Source organism: Ascaphus truei, unplaced genomic scaffold, assembly GCF_040206685.1.
Source record: "Ascaphus truei isolate aAscTru1 unplaced genomic scaffold, aAscTru1.hap1 HAP1_SCAFFOLD_453, whole genome shotgun sequence".
In the NCBI taxonomy this organism is placed as follows: domain Eukaryota; kingdom Metazoa; phylum Chordata; class Amphibia; order Anura; family Ascaphidae; genus Ascaphus; species Ascaphus truei.
Window position 1 is genome coordinate 146,923 of NW_027456784.1, and position 14,054 is coordinate 160,976.

Here is a 14,054-nt window from a genome sequence, read left to right on the forward strand (position 1 = left end):
CGCCCCCTCCCTCCCCGTCTCGCCCGCCCCCTCCCTCCCCGTCTCGCCCCCTCCCTCCCGTCTCGCCCGCCCCCTCCCTCCCCGTCTCGCCCGCCCCCTCCCTCCCCGTCTCGCCCCCTCCCTCCCTCCCCGTCTCGCCCCCTCCCCCCCTCCCTTTCCGTCTCGCCCCCTCCCTCCCCCCCGTCTCGCCCCCTCCCTCCCTCCCCGTCTCGCCCCCGCCCCCTCCCTCCCCGTCTCGCCCCCGCCCCCTCCCTCCCCGTCTCGCCCCGTCTCGCCCGCCCCCTCCCTCCCCGTCTCGCCCGCCCCCTCCTTCCCCGTCTCGCCCGCCCCCTCCCTCCCCGTCTCGCCCGCCCCCTCCCTCCCCGTCTCGCCCGCCCCCTCCCTCCCCGTCTCGCCCGCCCCCCTCCCTCCCCGTCTCGCCCGCCCCCCTCCCTCCCCGTCTCGCCCGCCCCCCTCCCTCCCCGTCTCGCCCGCCCCCCTCCCTCCCCGTCTCGCCCGCCCCCCTCCCTCCCCGTCTCGCCCGCCCCCCTCCTTCCCCGTCTCGCCCGCCCCCCTCCCTCCCCGTCTCGCCCTCCCCCCTCCCTCCCCGTCTCGCCCGCCCCCCTCCCTCCCCGTCTCGCCCGCCCCCCTCCCTCCCCGTCTCGCCCGCCCCCTCCCTCCCCGTCTCGCCCCCTCCCTCCTCTCCCTCCCCGTCTCGACCGCCCCCTCCCTCCCCTCCCTCCCCCTCCCTCCCCTCCCTCCCCCTCCCTCCCCTCCCTCCCCGTCTCGCCCGCTCCCTCCCTCCCCGTCTCGCCCGCCCCCTCCCTCCCCGTCTCGCCCGCCCCCTCCCTCCCCGTCTCGCCCGCCCCCTCCCTCCCCGTCTCGCCCGCCCCCTCCCTCCCCGTCTCGCCCGCCCCCTCCCTCCCCGTCTCGCCCGCCCCCTCCCTCCCCGTCTCGCCCGCCCCCCTCCCTCCCCGTCTCGCCCGCCCCCCTCCCTCCCCGTCTCGCCCGCCCCCCTCCCTCCCCGTCTCGCCCGCCCCCCTCCCTCCCCGTCTCGCCCGCCCCCCTCCCTCCCCGTCTCGCCCGCCCCCCTCCCTCCCCGTCTCGCCCGCCCCCCTCCCTCCCCGTCTCGCCCGCCCCCCTCCCTCCCCGTCTCGCCCGCCCCCTCCCTCCCCGTCTCGCCCGCCCCCTCCCTCCCCGTCTCGCCCGCCCCTCTCCCTCCCCGTCTCGCCCGCCCCTCTCCCTCCCCGTCTCGCCCGCCCCTCTCCCTCCCCGTCTCGCCCGCCCCTCTCCCTCCCCGTCTCGCCCGCCCCTCTCCCTCCCCGTCTCGCCCGCCCCTCTCCCCTCTCCCTCCCCGTCCGCCCCTCTCCCTCCCCGTCTCGCCCGCCCCTCTCCCAGGTCTCCCTGTTCTGCACAGAAGCCCTCGCCATTTGCCGCTCTCTCATTCACCCCCGCGTCCCCTCCCTACAGCACCCGCTGCCCTCCCCCGCCCCCTCGCCCAGGCAGGCGACGCCCCCGCCCAGCGCCCCCCGGTCCCTCCCCCCACCTTCCCGGCCTCCCTCCGTCCAACCACCTCCCCCCCAGGACCGCCGCCCCCTCCCTGCCCAGCGAGCCCCCCGCCGGGCCCTCCCCCCCGCCGGGGGAGACCTTCGGCGGACGGCCCCGTCGCGCCGTCTTCATCCACTTCGAGAAGGAGGAGACGTCGGACGTGGAGATCTCGCTGGAGAGCGACTCGGACGACAGCGTCGTCATCGTCCCCGAGGGCCTCTTCCCCAAGCCTCCCCCCAAGCCCGAGCCCTCCCCTCCGTCTGCCAAACCTCCGCCCCCCGAGGAGACCCCGGATCCCCCGGCCCAACCGGTGGCCCACTCCCCCAACGCCATGCCTCCCCTGGCCTGCGCTAGCCTCCCGCCGCCGCCGCTCTTGCCGCAGCCCGTCCCCGACGCTCCCCTTCCACCGCCGAGCACCAACATGACCGTGATCAACATCAACAGCAGCGACGACGAAGAGGGGGAAGAGGAGGAGGAGGAGGAAGACGACGAGGAAGAGGAGGGAGAATACCCGTACGACGAGGACGAGGAGTTCGACGAGGACGAGGAGGAAGACTTGGAGGAGCTGGAAGAGGAGGAGGAGTACGACGACGACGAGGTCTTGACGGAGGACGAGGACGAGGAGCTGGACGACGAGGAGGAGGACGACGACGAGGACCTCCTGCAGGAGGAGGACCCCGAGGAAGGGCCCCCGTACCTGTCCCCGGTGCAGGAGGAGGACGAAGGAGACACGGGGCTGCTGATGCTGGTGGAGAGCGAGGAGAGGGAGACGGCGGAGGGGGAGGAGCCGCCGGCCGGGGCGGTCGAGGCGGCAGGGAGCCCCCCGGAACCCCCGATCCTTACCCCTCCCCCCGCCGCCGCCGCCGCCTCCCCCGCCACCAATGCCCCAGCTGACCGAAGAGAGCACGGGGCCCCCGCCGGCGCCCCCAGAGGAGCCGGGCGTCACCCCAACCGTAGAGGAGACGCCGGAGAGAGGGCAGGATGAGGAGGAGAGAAAGCCGGAGGAGGAGGAGAAGAGCGAAGAGACGGAGGTGGGTGGGGAGCAGAGAATAGGGGTGGGGGGGGAGGTTGGTTCGGGGGGAGGGAAGCGAGGAGTAAGAGGAGACTGGAAAAGAGAGTAGTGGGGAGGAGGCTGGGTGGCTGTCAGTAACGGACACTAACGTGTTTTTTTTTGTCCCCCTCCCCCTTCTTTCTTTCCCTCCCCCCCCTCTTTTCTCTCTCCCCCCCTCTCTTTTCTCTCCCCCCCTCTCTTTTCTCTCCCTCCCTCTTTTCTCTCTCCCCCCCTTTTCTCTCTCCCCTCCCCCTCTTTTCTCTCTCCCCTCCCCCTCTTTTCTCTGTCCCCTCCCCCTCTCTTTTCTCTCTCCCCTCCCCCTCTCTTTTCTCTCTCCCCTACCCCTCTCTTTTCTCTCTCTCCCCCCCCTCTCTTTTCTCTCTCCCCTTCCTTCTCTCAGGATAAAGCTGATGACACAGACGCCATGTTGGCTGATTTCATTGACTGCCCGCCTGACGATGAGAAACCCCCAGAGCCCGTCACATGATCTGTCCCCATCACATTACTCATTCCTACTAAATGAGGGACCCTGCCCTCCTCCCCCCTTCCACTCCGAGCCCCCCCTTCCACTCCGAGCCCCCCCTTCCACTCCGAGCCCCCCCCTTCCCACTCCGAGCCCCCCCTTCCCACTCCGAGCCCCCCCTTCCCACTCCGAGCCCCCCCTTCCCACTCCGAGCCCCCCCTTCCCACTCCGAGCCCCCCCTTCCCACTCCGAGCCCCTCCCCCTTCCCACTCCAAGCCCCCCCCTTCCCACTCCGAGCCCCCCCCTTCCCACTCCGAGCCCCCCCTTCCCACTCCGAGCCCCCCCCTTCCCACTCCGAGCCCCCACCTTCCCACTCCGAGCCCCCCCCCTCCCCACTCCGAGCCCCCCCCCCTCCCCACTCCGAGCCCCCCCCCCTCCCCACTCCGAGCCCCCCCCCCCTCCCCACTCCGAGCCCCCCCCTCCCCACTCCGAGCCCCCCCTCTTCCCCACTCCGAGCCCACACATCTGTCATTATTATTGTTTTATTTTTATGGGAAGTAACATTGTCAATAAAAATGTTGTGAACAACGGCGCGTGGCGTTTCTGGTGTGTGTCTGGGCGCGTGGCGTTTCTGGTGTGTGTCTGGGCGCGTGGCGTTTCTGGTGTGTGTCTGGGCGCGTGGCGTTTCTGGTGTGTGTCTGGGCGCGTGGCGTCTCTGGTGTGTGTCTGGGCGCGTGGCGTTTCTGGTGTGTGTCTGGGCGCGTGGCGTCTGGTGTGTGTCTGGGCGCGTGGCGTTTCTGGTGTGTGGGCGCGTGGCGTCTCTGGTGTGTGTCTGGGCGCGTGGCGTCTCTGGTGTGTGTCTGGGCGCGTGGCGTCTCTGGTGTGTGTCTGGGCGCGTGGCGTTTCTGGTGTGTGTCTGGGCGCGTGGCGTATCTGGTGTGTGTCTGGGCGCGTGGCGTTTCTGGTGTGTGTCTGGGCGCGTGGCGTATCTGGTGTGTCTGGGCGCGTGGCGTTTCTGGTGTGTGTCTGGGCGCGTGGCGTTTCTGGTGTGTGTCTGGGCGCGTGGCGTTTCTGGTGTGTGTCTGGGCGCGTGGCGTTTCTGGTGTGTGTCTGGGCGCGTGGCGTATCTGGTGTGTGTCTGGGCGCGTGGCGTATCTGGTGTGTGTCTGGGCGCGTGGCGTTTCTGGTGTGTGTCTGGGCGCGTGGCGTTTCTGGTGTGTGTCTGGGCGCGTGGCGTATCTGGTGTGTGTCTGGGCGCGTGGCGTTTCTGGTGTGTGTCTGGGCGCGTGGCGTTTCTGGTGTGTGTCTGGGCGCGTGGCGTTTCTGGTGTGTCTGGGCGCGTGGCGTTTCTGGTGTGTGTCTGGGCGCGTGGCGTTTCTGGTGTGTGTCTGGGCGCGTGGCGTATCTGCGTGTGGCATATCTGTGTATGGGCGCGTGGCATATCTGCGTGTGGGCGTGTGGCGTATCTGCGCGTGGCGTATCTGCGTGTGGCATATCTGCGCGTGGCGTATCTGTGTGTGGCATATCTGCGTGTGGGCGCGTGGCGTATCTGTGTGTGGGCGTGTGGCATATCTCTGTGGGCGCGTGGCGTATCTGCGTGTGGGCGCGTGGCGTATCTGCGCGTGGCATATCTGTGTGGGTGCGTGGCGTATCTGTGTGTGGCGTATCTGTGTGTGGCGTATCTGTGTGGGCGCGTGGCGTATCTGCGTGTGGCATATCTGTGTGTGGGCGCGTGGCATATCTGTGTGGGCGCGTGGCGTATCTGTGTGTGGGCGCGTGGCGTATCTGCGTGTGGCATATCTGTGTGTGGGCACGTGGCATATCTGCGTGTGGCATATCTGCGTGTGGGCGTGTGGCGTATCTGCGTGTGGCGTATCTGTGTGTGGGCGCGTGGCATATCTGCGTGTGGGCGTGTGGCGTATCTGCGCGTGGCGTATCTGTGTGTGGCATATCTGCGTGTGGCATATCTGTGTGTGGGCGCGTGGTGTATCTGCGTGTGGCATATCTGTGTGGGCGCGTGTCTGCGGGGTGCGTGGCGTGTGGCATATCTGTGTGGGCGCGTGGCGTATCTGCGTGTGGCATATCTGTGTGGGCGCGTGGCATATCTGTGTGTGGGTGCGTGGCGTATCTGCGTGTGGCATATCTGTCTGGGCGCGTGGCATATCTGTTTGGGCGCGTGGCGTATCTGCGTGTGGCATATCTGTGTGGGCGCGTGGCGTATCTGCGCGTGGCATATCTGTGTGTGGGTGCGTGGCGTATCTGCGTGTGGCAAATCTGTGTGGGCGCGTGGCATATCTGTGTGTGGGTGCGTGGCGTATCTGCGTGTGGCATATCTGTCTGGGCGCGTGGCATATCTGTTTGGGCGCGTGGCGTATCTGCGTGTGGCGTATCTGTGTGGGCGCGTGGCATATCTGCGTGTGGGCGTGTGGCGTATCTGCGTGTGGCATATCTGCGCGTGGCGTATCTGTGTGTGGCATATCTGCGTGTGGCATATCTGTGTGTGGGCGCGTGGTGTATCTGCGTGTGGCATATCTGTGTGTGGGCGCGTGGCATATCTGTGTGGGCGCGTGTCTGCGGGGTGCGTGGCGTGTGGCATATCTGTGTGGGCGCGTGGCGTATCTGCGTGTGGCATATCTGTGTGGGCGCGTGGCATATCTGTGTGTGGGTGCGTGGCGTATCTGCGTGTGGCATATCTGTGTGGGCGCGTGGCATATCTGTGTGTGGGTGCGTGGCGTATCTGCGTGTGGCATATCTGTGTGGGCGCGTGGCATATCTGTGTGTGGGTGCGTGGCGTATCTGCGTGTGGCATATCTGTCTGGGCGCGTGGCATATCAGTTTGGGCGCGTGGCGTATCTGCGTGTGGCATATCTGTGTGGGCGTGTGGCGTATCTGCGTGTGGCATATCTGTGTGGGCGCGTGGCATATCTGTGTGGGCGCGTGGCATATCTGTGTGTGGGTGCGTGGCGTATCTGCGTGTGGCATATCTGTCTGGGCGCGTGGCATATCTGTTTGGGCGCGTGGCGTATCTGCGTGTGGCGTATCTGCGTGGGCGCGTGGCGTATCTGCGTGTGGCGTATCTGCGTGGGCGCGTGGTGCGTGGCGTGTGTGTGTGTGTGTGGACGTCATTGCACAGCATGTCCCTACGGGCTTCTCCTCCCTGCCCGCCGCGCGCCGCTATTCACCGCTTCGCGGTTTGACCCCCGCTCTCTCCCTGTAGCGGCAGCGGGCGGCGTGCCCCAACCAAAGATGTCTGCCCGGCTTCCCTCGCGCGGGTCACCTGATCAAGGTCTCCTGGCCCCGCCCAGTATTTAACCACTCGCTGTGCTCCGCGTGACGTCACGGCTCGCACTGCCCAATCAGGCGCGGGCAGGGAGGCGGTGACGTCACCGGCAGTGTCAGCTGACCAGGCAGCACGGAGTGACAGTCTCTCCCTGCTCCCCCCCGGTGTGACAGTCTCTCCCTGCTCCCCCCGGAGTGACAGTCTCTCCCTGCTCCCCCCCGGTGTGACAGTCTCTCCCTGCTCCCCCCCGGAGTGACAGTCTCTCCTTGCTCCCCCCCGGAGTGACAGTCTCTCCCTGCTCCCCCCCGGTGTGACAGTCTCTCCCTGCTCCCCCCCGGAGTGACAGTCTCTCCTTGCTCCCCCCCGGTGTGACAGTCTCTCCCTGCTCCCCCCCCGGTGTGACAGACATGGTGTCTCTCCTGTGCTGCGGGCCCAAGCTGGCGGCCTGTGGGATCGTGCTGAGTGTGTGGGGGGTCATCATGCTGGTAACTATATCTTATACCCCTACCCACCTACCCCACTCACTCCCTCTATGCCGCACCTACCCCCCTTCCCTCTATACCCCACTCCCCTATACCCCACCTACCCCCCTTCCCTCTATACCCCACTCCCCTATACCCCACCTACCCCCCATACCCCACCTACCTCCCTTCCCCCTATACCCCACCTACCTCCTATACCCCACCTACCTCCACTCCCTCTATACCCCACTCCACCCCCCACCTGTATACACATAGATCTGTATACGCCTGTACATACCATCACCATCTGTATACGCCTGTACATACCATCACCAGCTGTATACACCGCCTTGTATACACACAGATCATTTGTATACACGATGACCATCTGTATACACCGGCTGTATACACCATCACTGGCTGTATACATGATCACCATCTGTATACACCTTTGTCATCTGTGTATACACTGCCTGTATACACCTATATCATCTGTATACACCTCATGTGTGCGTGTGTGTATATATAGCCACACCCCATCTGTATACACCTACCTAAATAATCTCTGCACACACCACTGTATACACCTATATAATGTCTCTCCGCACACTGTCCCCACTAAGAGGCACGAGTATGATGAAAGTAAGTGTTCTATATGTACCTCTAGCCTATATGTACCATCTACATGCACCTATCTGGATGTATATAAGCACCTTTCTATATGTATATACAATCTGTATACACTGATCTATGTATATATCTGTATACACCTCTCTCGCGTAGAGCTGACCTTCGGGTCTGTGTTCCTCTTTCCGTGTCCTGATCCCGTGTGACCAGGGGAAGTTGTGACGTGTGAGATCTGCATTGTGTGTCAGTGTGTCTGCACGTTGTGTATACACAGCATGAAGCGTGCGTGTATATATCCACAGCATTGTGTTGTGCGGACAGGTTGTATTTACAGGTAAACACGACGCTGTGCCCTTCACACGGTCACACACAGGATTAGGGAGCTTCTGTCCGGCTGTGTCTGGTATGTGGAGGGAGAGCAGACCTGTCTCTCTATACAAACTCAAGGGGGAAGTGACTCCTTATAAAGATTATAGTGTGTGTACCTGTGTTGAGCAGTGTGTGTGTGTGTGTGTACCTGTGTTGAGCAGTGTGTGTGTGTACCTGTGTTGAGCAGTGTGTGTGTGTACGTACCTGTGTTGAGCAGTGTGTGTGTGTGTGACACTCTCTCCCTGCGCCCCCCCGGAGTGACACTCTCTCCCTGCGCCCCCCCGGAGTGACACTCTCTCCCTGCTCCCCCCCGGAGTGACACTCTCTCCCTGCTCCCCCCGGTGTGACAGTCTCTCCCTGCTCCCCCCCGGTGTGACAGACATGGTGTCTCTCCTGTGCTGCGGGCCCAAGCTGGCGGCCTGTGGGATCGTGCTGAGTGTGTGGGGGGTCATCATGTTGGTAACTATATCTTATACCCCTACCCACCTACCCCACTCACTCCCTCTATGCCCCACCTACCCCCCTTCCCTCTATGCCCCACCTACCCCCCTTCCCTCTATACCCCACACCCCTATACCCCACCTACCCCCCTTCCCTCTATACCCCGCACCCCTATACCCCACCTACCCCCTTCCCTCTATACCCCACTCCCCTATACCCCACCTACCCCCCTTCCCTCTATACCCCACTCCCCTATACCCCACCTACCCCCCTTCCCTCTATACCCCACTCCCCTATACCCAACCTACCCCCCACTCCCCTATACCCAACCTACCCCCCACTCCCCTATACCCCACTCCCTCTATACCCCACCTACCCCCCTTCCCTCTATACCCCACTCCCCTATACCCCACCTACCCCCCTTCCCTCTATACCCTACCCCCTATACCCCACCTACCCCCCTTCCCTCTATACCCCACTCCATCCCCACCTGTATACACATAGATCTGTATACGCCTGTACATACCATCACCGCTGTATACACCGCCTTGTATACACACAGATCATTTGTATACACGATCACTAGCTGTATACATGATCACCATCTGTATACACCTTTGTCATCTGTGTATACACTGCCTGTATACACCTATATCATCTGTATACACCTCATGTGTGCGTGTGTGTATATATAGCCACACCCCATCTGTATACACCTACCTAAATAATCTCTGCACACACCACTGTATACACCTATATAATGTCTCTCCGCACACTGTCCCCACTAAGAGGCACGAGTATGATGAAAGTAAGTGTTCTATATGTACCTCTAGCCTATATGTACCATCTACATGCACCTATCTGGATGTATATAAGCACCTTTCTATATGTATATACAATCTGTATACACTGATCTATGTATATATCTGTATACACCTCTCTCGCGTAGAGCTGACCTTCGGGTCTGTGTTCCTCTTTCCGTGTCCTGATCCCGTGTGACCAGGGGAAGTTGTGACGTGTGAGATCTGCATTGTGTGTCAGTGTGTCTGCACGTTGTGTATACACAGCATGAAGCGTGCGTGTATATATCCACAGCATTGTGTTGTGCGGACAGGTTGTATTTACAGGTAAACACGACGCTGTGCCCTTCACACGGTCACACACCGGATTAGGGAGCTTCTGTCCGGCTGTGTCTGGTATGTGGAGGGAGAGCAGACCTGTCTCTCTATACAAACTCAAGGGGGAAGTGACTCCTTATAAAGATTATAGTGTGTGTACCTGTGTTCAGCAGTGTGTGTGTGTGTGTGTGTGTGTGTACCTGTGTTGAGCAGTGTGTGTGTACCTGTGTTGAGCAGTGTGTGTGTGTACCTGTGTTGAGCAGTGTGTGTGTGTACGTACCTGTGTTGAGCAGTGTGTGTGTGTGTGTGTGTGTGTGTGTGTGTGTGTGTGTGTACGTACCTGTGTTGAGCAGTGTGTGTGTGTACGTACCTGTGTTGAGCAGTGTGTGTGTGTGTGTGTGTGTGTACGTACCTGTGTTGAGCAGTGTGTGTGTGTGTGTGTGTGTGTACGTACCTGTGTTGAGCAGTGTGTGTGTGTGTGTGTGTGTGTGTGTGTACGTACCTGTGTTGAGCAGTGTGTGTGTTTACGTACCTGTGTTGAGCAGTGTGTGTGTGTTTACGTACCTGTGTTGAGCAGTGTGTGTGTGTGTGTACGTACCTGTGTTGAGCAGTGTGTGTGTGTACGTACCTGTGTTGAGCAGTGTGTGTGTGTACGTACCTGTGTTGAGCAGTGTGTGTGTGTACGTACCTGTGTTGAGCAGTGTGTGTACGTACCTGTGTTGAGCAGTGTGTGTGTGTACGTACCTGTGTTGAGCAGTGTGTGTGTGTACGTACCTGTGTTGAGCAGTGTGTGTGTGTACGTACCTGTGTTGAGCAGTGTGTGTGTGTACGTACCTGTGTTGAGCAGTGTGTGTGTGTGTACGTACCTGTGTTGAGCAGTGTGTGTGTGTGTACGTACCTGTGTTGAGCAGTGTGTGTGTGTACGTACCTGTGTTGAGCAGTGTGTGTGTGTGTGTACGTACCTGTGTTGAGCAGTGTGTGTGTGTGTGTGTGTGTACGTACCTGTGTTGAGCAGTGTGTGTGTGTACGTACCTGTGTTGAGCAGTGTGTGTGTGTACGTACCTGTGTTGAGCAGTGTGTGTGTGTACGTACCTGTGTTGAGCAGTGTGTGTGTGTACGTACCTGTGTTGAGCAGTGTGTGTGTGTGTGTGTACATACCTGTGTTGAGCAGTGTGTGTGTGTGTGTGTACATACCTGTGTTGAGCAGTGTGTGTGTGTGTGTGTGTGTGTACGTACCTGTGTTGAGCAGTGTGTGTGTACGTACCTGTGTTGAGCAGTGTGTGTGTGTGTGTGTGTGTGTACGTACCTGTGTTGAGCAGTGTGTGTGTGTGTGTGTGTGTGTGTACGTACCTGTGTTGAGCAGTGTGTGTGTGTGTGTGTGTGTGTACGTACCTGTGTTGAGCAGTGTGTGTGTGTGTGTGTGTACATACCTGTGTTGAGCTGTGTGTGTGTGTGTGCGTACCTGTGTTGAGCAGTGTGTGTACGTACGTGTGTGTGTGTGTACGTACGTGTGTGTGTGTGTGTGTGTGTACGTACCTGTGTTGAGCAGTGTGTGTGTGTGTGTGTGTGTGTACGTACCTGTGTTGAGCAGTGTGTGTGTACGTACCTGTGTTGAGCAGTGTGTGTGTACGTACCTGTGTTGAGCAGTGTGTGTGTGTGTGTGTGTGTGTGTGTGTGTGTGTGTGTGTGTGTGTGTGTGTGTGTGTGTGTGTGTGTGTGTGTGTACGTGTGTGTGTGTACGTGTGTGTGTGTGTGTGTACGTACCTGTGTTGAGCAGTGTGTGTGTGTGTACGTACCTGTGTTGAGCAGTGTGTGTGTGTGTGTGTGTACGTACCTGTGTTGAGCAGTGTGTGTGTGTGTACCTGTGTTGAGCAGTGTGTGTGTGTGTGTGTGTGTGTGTGTGTGTGTGTGTGTGTGTGTGTGTGTGTGTGTGTGTGTGTGTGTGTGTGTGTGTGTGTGTGTGTGTGTGTGTGTGTGTGTGTGTGTGTGTGTGTGTGTGTGTGTGTGTGTGTGTGTGTGTGTGTGTGTGTGTGTGTACGTACCTGTGTTGAGCAGTGTGAGTCTCTGTTTCAGGTGCTGCTGGGAATTTTCTTCAATGTTCACTCCGCTGTTCTGATTGAGGATATCCCGTTCACGGAGCACGATTTTGAGGAGTAAGGCTCGCGCGCGCTCCCTTCGCTCGCTCTCATGCACGCACACTCTCGCACGCACACTCTCGCATCGACATGCCTTGTGATACACTTACACACACACTCACACTCTCGCATTGACATGCCTTGGGATTCTCTCTCTTTCTCTCTTATATGCCTTGGGATACACACACTCTCTCTCGCTCCTTGGGATACACTTACACACACTCACACTCACTCACACTCTCTCGCATCGACATGACATGGGATTCTCTCTCTCTCTTTCTCTCTCACATGCCTTGGGATAAACACTCTCTCTCGCGCACGCGCCTTGGGATTCACACTCTCGCATCGACATGCCTTGGGTTGCTCTCTTGCGCCTCGGGATACCCAGCGACGCCCCCACACAACCTCTCCCCTTCTCTCCCTGTCTCCGCAGCCCTCGCCCGCCCTCCAAGTTGTATGCTCTGTACGAGCAGGTGTCTTATAACTGTTTCATTGCGGCCGCCATCTACGTCGTCCTGGGCGGCTTCTCCTTCTGCCAAGTTCGACTCCACAAGAGGAAGGAGTACATGGTGCGCTGAGATCCTCGCCCATTCCAGGGAGACGACCACCGAGAGACCCCCCCCAAGCATCCATTCCACATGAGACACCCACCCTGAGACCCCCCACCCCCCATCCATCCCAGAGAAGCCCAGCCTGAGAGATTCACATCCACCCCAGAGATACCCAACCTGGAAGACAACCCTATGTCCTCAGCACTGACCCATCCATCCATCCAACAAACGAGAGGAAGGAGTATGTGGTGTACTGAGACCCTCGCCCATCCCAAGGGGATGACCACTGAGAGACCCCCTCACCCATTCCAGACCTCTCCCCCAATCTATCCCAGAGAGAAGCCCAGCCTGAGAGATTCCCTTCCACCCCAGAGATGCCCAACCTGGAAGACATAACCCTAGGTCCTCAGCACTGACCCATCCATCCAACTCAACGAGAGGGAGGAATACGCGGTGCATTGGGAGAGTCCTCCACCATACATACACCCGCTGGCGCTGCTCTGAATCCCCTCTCATCCTGTCTGTGGCCCCCTCCCCCATATAAACCCTCCCAGGGACCAGCCTGCATACTACTGCTGCCCCACTCCTACCCGTGTCGTCCCCCCGGCACTGGGGGGCGTGTGCGTTTATTTATCGTGTGACTGTTGTAATAAAGTGACAGTGACTCCTGGGCTGTCCACGTGTCCTGTGTTCGCTGCGGGAGCCTGGTCTGCAGAGCTGGCACTTCAGTAGGGACGGTGCAAAGTAAAGTTGGCCTCAAAAGTCGCAGAGCTCCCTACTATTTAGTGTATATATAGACATGCACATTGTGTGTGTGTGTGTGTGTACTGAATGTACCTGGTGTTGAATTCTAAGTAACCAATCTCCCCCCTCTAATCTCTCCCTTTTTCTCTCTCCCTCCCCCTCCCCTCTTCTTCTCTTTCCTTCTCTCCCCCTCCCTCTTCTTCTCTTTCCCTCCCCCCCATTTCTTCTCTCCCTCTTCTCTTTCCCTCCCCCCTCCTTTCCCTCCCTCCTCCCTCTTCTTCTCTTTCCCTCCCCGCTCCCTCTTCTCTTTCCCTCCCCCGCTCCCTCTTCTCTTCCCTCCCCCCTCCCTCTTCTCTTTCCCTCTCCCCTCCCTCTTCTTCTCTTTCCCTCCCCCCTCCCTCTTCTTCTCTTTCCCTCCCCCCTCCCTCTTCTCTTTCCCCCCTCCCTCTACTTCCCTTTCCCTCCCTCTTCTCTTTCCCTCCCACTCCCTCTTCTTCTCTTTCCCTCCCCTCCCTCTTCTCTTTCCCTCCCCCCCTCCTTCTCTTTCCCCCCCTCCCTCTTCTTCTCTTTCCCCCCCTCCCTCTACTTCCCTTTCCCTCCCCTCTTCTTCTCTTTCCCTCCCCTCCCTCTTCTTCTCTTTCCCTCCCCTCCCTCTTCTCTTTCCCTCCCCCCCTCCTTCTCTTTCCCCCCCTCCCTTTTCTTGTCTTCCCCCCCTACCTCTTCTTGTCTTCCCCCCATCCCTCTTCTTGTCTTCCCCCCCTCCCTCTTCTTGTCTTCCCCCCCTCCCTCTTCTTGTCTTCCCCCCCTCCCTCTTCTTGTCTTCCCCCCCTCCCTCTTCTTGTCTTCCCCCCCTCCCTCTTTTTGTCTTTCCCTCCCCCTCCCTCTTCTTGTCTTTCCCTCCCCCCTCCCTCTTCTTGTCTTCCCCCCCTCCCTCTTTTTGTCTTTCCCTCCCCCCCCTCCCTCTTGTCTTTCCCTCCCCCCTCCCTCTTCTTGTCTTTCCCTCCCCCCTCCCTCTTCTTGTCTTTCCCTCCCCCCCTCCCTCTTCTTGTCTTTCCCTCCCCCCCTCCCTCTTCTTGTCTTTCCCTCCCCCCCTCCCTCTTCTTGTCTTTCCCTCCCCCCCTCCCTCTTCTTGTCTTTCCCTCCCTCCCCTCCCTCTTCTTGTCTTTCCCTCCCCCCCTCCCTCTTCTTGTCTTTCCCTCCCCCCTCCCTCTTCTTGTCTTTCCCTCCCCCCTCCCTCTTTTTGTCTTTCCCTCCCCCCTCCCTCTTCTTGTCTTTCCCTCCCCCTTC

General features: G+C 60.2%; 2 protein-coding genes across 3 annotated transcripts in view; both read left to right on the forward strand.

Annotated features, from left to right (window-relative positions):
• LOC142484884 (uncharacterized) overlaps positions 1-3,402 on the forward strand; it is a 35,003-nt gene extending 31,601 nt beyond the window's left edge. Inside the window, 5 exon segments of the mRNA XM_075584120.1 lie at positions 1,378-1,477; positions 1,480-1,533; positions 1,536-2,371; positions 2,373-2,558; positions 2,979-3,402. Coding sequence (XP_075440235.1) covers positions 1,378-1,477; positions 1,480-1,533; positions 1,536-2,371; positions 2,373-2,558; positions 2,979-3,065 — 1,263 coding nt within the window. The 3' untranslated portion in view covers positions 3,066-3,402.
• A 3,020-nt stretch (positions 3,403-6,422) lies between these two features.
• Positions 6,423-12,693, forward strand: RNASEK (ribonuclease K). Of its 2 annotated transcripts, none has more exons than XM_075584116.1 (3): positions 6,423-6,806; positions 11,411-11,490; positions 11,906-12,693. In XM_075584116.1, the coding sequence occupies exons 1-3, from the start codon at positions 6,729-6,731 to the stop codon at positions 12,048-12,050; spliced, it is 303 nt and encodes a 100-aa protein (XP_075440231.1). In that variant the 5' UTR covers positions 6,423-6,728; the 3' UTR covers positions 12,051-12,693. The 2 variants fall into 2 exon arrangements, with proteins under 2 accessions (XP_075440231.1, XP_075440234.1); XM_075584119.1 differs by lacking the exon at positions 6,423-6,806 and adding an exon at positions 8,078-8,237.
• The last annotated feature ends 1,361 nt before the right edge of the window (positions 12,694-14,054 follow it).

Bases quoted from the DNA above. Each gene is read 5' to 3' on its own strand.
- RNASEK (XM_075584116.1), top strand. From the start codon at position 6,729: ATGGTGTCTCTCCTGTGCTGCGGGCCCAAGCTGGCGGCCTGTGGGATC. The intron at 6,807-11,410 runs GTAACTATATCT...TCTCTGTTTCAG, and splicing joins TGTGGGGGGTCATCATGCTG to GTGCTGCTGGGAATTTTCTT. The intron at 11,491-11,905 runs GTAAGGCTCGCG...CTGTCTCCGCAG, and splicing joins ACGGAGCACGATTTTGAGGA to CCCTCGCCCGCCCTCCAAGT.